Below are 3,815 nucleotides of genomic sequence, written 5' to 3' on the forward strand. Positions count from 1 at the left end.
GGCCAGTGAGCATTGTGCCCGGTGCTCTGCAAGGTCAATTTCTTCCTCATTACCAATGCCTCTTACTCCTGCTGCTCGGCAGTCTGCTAGACAAAAGCACCAAGATAATAAATGAAAATTTGTTTTTAAAGGGTTTTGTGACACTTGAAGACGTGTCTCAATTAGGCATTTGAATTTCTTTTATTAAAATACTCTTTTGTCAGTTAAATGCCAGCTATTCACTCACAGGCACTTACTTGGCTTTGGCAGGAGGAGTTTTTTTTAGGAATGTATCAATTAATTCAGGATTTTCTTCTCTTGAACAGAAAAACAACCTAGCATAGGCTGGGCTTTTGATTCTTCTCCCATCTATGAGAGATGTTTGCAGATTCTAACAGCTCTGAATTTCTGGGCTTAGGAACAGTGTTAGAATGTCCATTCTGGGGCAGCATTTGTTGTGGGGTTACTGAGCATGTTGCTAGAGTCTGCTAGTTTGCATGATGTGAAGACTTGGGACATCTAAAACAGCTACTAACAACCTATTCCTTCTGTTTTATTGCAGGCCTTCCCGGGAGCTCTCCAACAGAATCAACAAGTAAGAGTGAAAGAAGAGTTTGCTCCATGCACACTGATGAAAATGCTGGTGTGGAGTGGGAGAGAAACAGCCTGAGGAACAGAAATGTTCAGGGAACAAGTAGGCTCTAGGGGGAAAATGAACCTGAAGCATAGTACAGAGAAGCAGAAGATTGGTCTTCAACCTGTAGCATTGAGTAACTTTGCTGCCATTTCAGCAATATGCTGTGTTGGATTAGCAGATACTGGAAAGAAAACAGGGTGGGAGCACAAAAAAAAAAAAATCAGAGCTGGTGTATTGTGTGATGCAAGGGGAAACTGATATAAATAGAGTGTTTACCAAGGGGCTTGTTCTTGTCAGTGGCTCTTGTTCCTTGTCCTGTAGTTAGAAGTGGCTAGTCTCAGAGTAAGGCAAATTTCCTGTGCTAATGAACCTGTATTGTCTTATTTTCCTTTCTCCATGCTTATCAGGAAACAGTCTCTTCTGTACTGGTCCCTGCAGTTCTTGCTGCTGCTGCTGCTGCCAGCAATATCTTGTCCCTCCTGTTACGATGATGGATGTACTTCTCCAATTACTTGTTATTCTGATCCCAGATCATTCCATAACTGGAAAATACCTTCCAGATCAGGGAAAGTAGACAGGATGGGCTAGCTTGTGAGAATCTAATGAAAGACGTGGAGAAATGAGCTAAAGGTTTTAGTTCATTAATCTATTTCATTCAGTAATGTTTCTTTTTAGCTGTTGTATTACTTATTGATGGTCGCAAGTAGTTAAAATGCCAAGCTATGGATTTTTCCTTCCTGCGTTGCTCGCACCTTGGTCAATTGACAGATAACCAGGAAAATAGCCAGTGGATTTCAAACCTCAGCTGTTCTCCTGAGGAGATGCACAAATCTCCTGCACAAATGCAGGGATACACATTCATGTTTTTCAGTGTAATTTGTTTCTGTTGACATTTTCAGTCAGTATCCAGGGTAACTCATTGCTGTGATAATTGCCTGCTTGCCCTGTATATCATGTAGTATACCAGATGAGATAGCAAAAAGGGCAGTAGGATTTCCACGGGAAATCTAAAACAGTCACGTGGAATTAAGAATTCATAGGAATTATTTTAGTCACTTGATGGTGGCTCAGTTTCCATCCTTACATTATCACCCCTCAGCAGACAGGCACCATGGGAAAGAGAACTTCTGCTTTAAAGAAACAGAGATAAAGGTCTTGGACAGTGATTGTTTCCTACACTATAGCATCAAAAGGTCTCAACTATGGCTGTATTATTTAGGCACTGCACAAACAATTAGTAAGTGATGGTGGTTTCTGTCTATGGGCAGACAAATGAAGGGGAGAGAATGGGGAGGAGGGGATCCACAAAAAACATTTTTTAATAGTGGGCCTGAGTTTAAAATCAGTGCAGCAAGGAAAAGAGAGTCCTACATGGCTGGGACAAACAAACCTTGTTTGTTATTGTAATTCTGCAGACTAGAGTTACAATTACTGCCTGTACAAAAGCTTCTGTGAAAACAGGGACATGTCTTTCAAAGAAAGTAAAACAAAATTGTATTCTAGACCTCAAAATGGCTGTGGGAAATTGGTTTTAATGACTCAGTTAATTTCATAGCTCCCACCCAACAATTCGAGCCCTCTTCTGTTCTTTGGGAGAGGAACCGTGCATCCCTACAGGTGCAGACTGTGAGTAGGTACCTGAGCAGTGGATCAGAGCCTCCAACAAAACCTCAGTGGCTGATATAATGTTCTCACTGCTTATGTATGGAGCTAAAGTCTCTGCTAGGACCACTTCTTAACAGACCACCTTCCCCAGATGCCTTTGTTTGAGAACCGTTTCTGATATTTAAACAGGCAATGGAAATGTTCAGCTGATTGTATTCTTCAGTGGCAGGGAGCACATCTACTCAAGCCTCTGTCCAATATGGAATACAATCCCATGTGCTGTATAAGTAACTACGGAAACACAAATGTTTGCATTTTCTATTTTCTCTCTGGAAGTTCAGTGATTGTTTTCTCATAGACTTTATGTAAGTAATAAATATTTTGGGTTATTGATACCTGACTCAAATTCAGATTAGCACCTGAAGGTAGAAATGCATTCCTTTAAACTCAGACCTAAAAAATGTCCCAGAGGCTCACAGCAGTCATTGCTCTGTCCAGATGTGGCAGAGAGAGCATGCACATCCGTCTATAATAACTCTCAAGAAACTTGCCATCTATTAATATTGCACCTCTTTAGACTTCTTCATCTACTATTAGCATTTTTTTTAATTTATTTTTTTATTTTTTAATTAGCAGTGACTGAAATATTTTGGTCTTTCTTCTTTTGGAGACAAGTTTAATTTTCACTCTTTCTTGTTTCTTCCTTGTCAAGAGTTCTCTTCTAATATTGAACAGTACCATAAGCTCATAAAAGTGAAAAAGCTTGTAGCTCATAACCTGTAAGTGGACCAGCAGATGATCCTATAAAGGACTGCAACTATGTGAAGTGTGTGTTTCTTCCAGGCCATGCTGGGTAAACTTTTCTACCCCACTTGCCAAGTTATCCGAGAAGAGAGTTATTGAGAAGAAATAGAAATGTGAAGCACCAAGTGGCTCCAGAACTGGGGACACAAAAGTTCTTTTGGGAGGGTAATTTTTCAGGGTGAGTTGTTTGGGACTTCTGGCAGTACATGAAAGGCAATATTTCTTTTGCACATCTAGCTTCTGGCAGTCGTGGAAGCAGTCCTGGAGAAGATAATAAAGGGACGGGGAGTGATGTCCGCTATTCTAGTAAGTATTCCTACTTTATTGTCCAGCTTTTGAGCTTTCAGTTGATCAGTTTTGCTTTCAGTGAGGGATTTGAGTAGCAGACAAATGTAACTGGCATTTTTATTTCCAGCCTTACCTGATTTAGGGCCTATTACAAACTGAACCTAAATGCCTATTATAAAACTCCTCTCAAAGAGAAACAGAGCTTAACAAGCTGACATTCCTCTCACTGTAGAGCAGCACAGTTATGCCCAAGGACTGATTCAAAGTGGTGAAATTGAAAAAAAAAAATATGAGCAGTCATTCCCTGTGAGATAAAACATAAGGAAACATATGAAAAGTTGTACATGTACATGTTGTACATATTATATGAATGTATTGGTATGAATGTATTATATGAATACACTTTTCATATTGTCATGGGAGAGAAGGAGAGAAGGTCTACGTGGCAGTCTTCTGCAGACTCTTTAGGCACTTGATATTTTCACGATGCATGTTACTTAAT

The 3,815-nt window shown here is 40.0% G+C and overlaps 1 protein-coding gene across 3 annotated transcripts in view; it reads left to right on the forward strand.

The window, feature by feature from the left end:
* The window catches only part of EMCN (endomucin), a 61,099-nt gene that overhangs the window by 34,669 nt on the left and 22,615 nt on the right, over positions 1-3,815 (forward strand). For 2 of the 3 annotated variants that reach the window (XM_027894449.1, XM_027894451.1), the window contains exon 6: positions 542-574. In XM_027894449.1, coding sequence (XP_027750250.1) covers positions 542-574 — 33 coding nt within the window. Of the gene's footprint in view, positions 1-541; positions 575-3,262; positions 3,332-3,815 lie in introns of all 3 variants that reach the window. The other variant, XM_027894452.1, reaches the window with a different exon arrangement.

This window comes from Empidonax traillii, unplaced genomic scaffold (assembly GCF_003031625.1).
Source record: "Empidonax traillii isolate 1590-97213 ecotype Southwest subspecies unplaced genomic scaffold, ASM303162v1 scaffold427:size767076, whole genome shotgun sequence".
NCBI classification, from domain to species: Eukaryota; Metazoa; Chordata; class Aves; order Passeriformes; family Tyrannidae; genus Empidonax; species Empidonax traillii.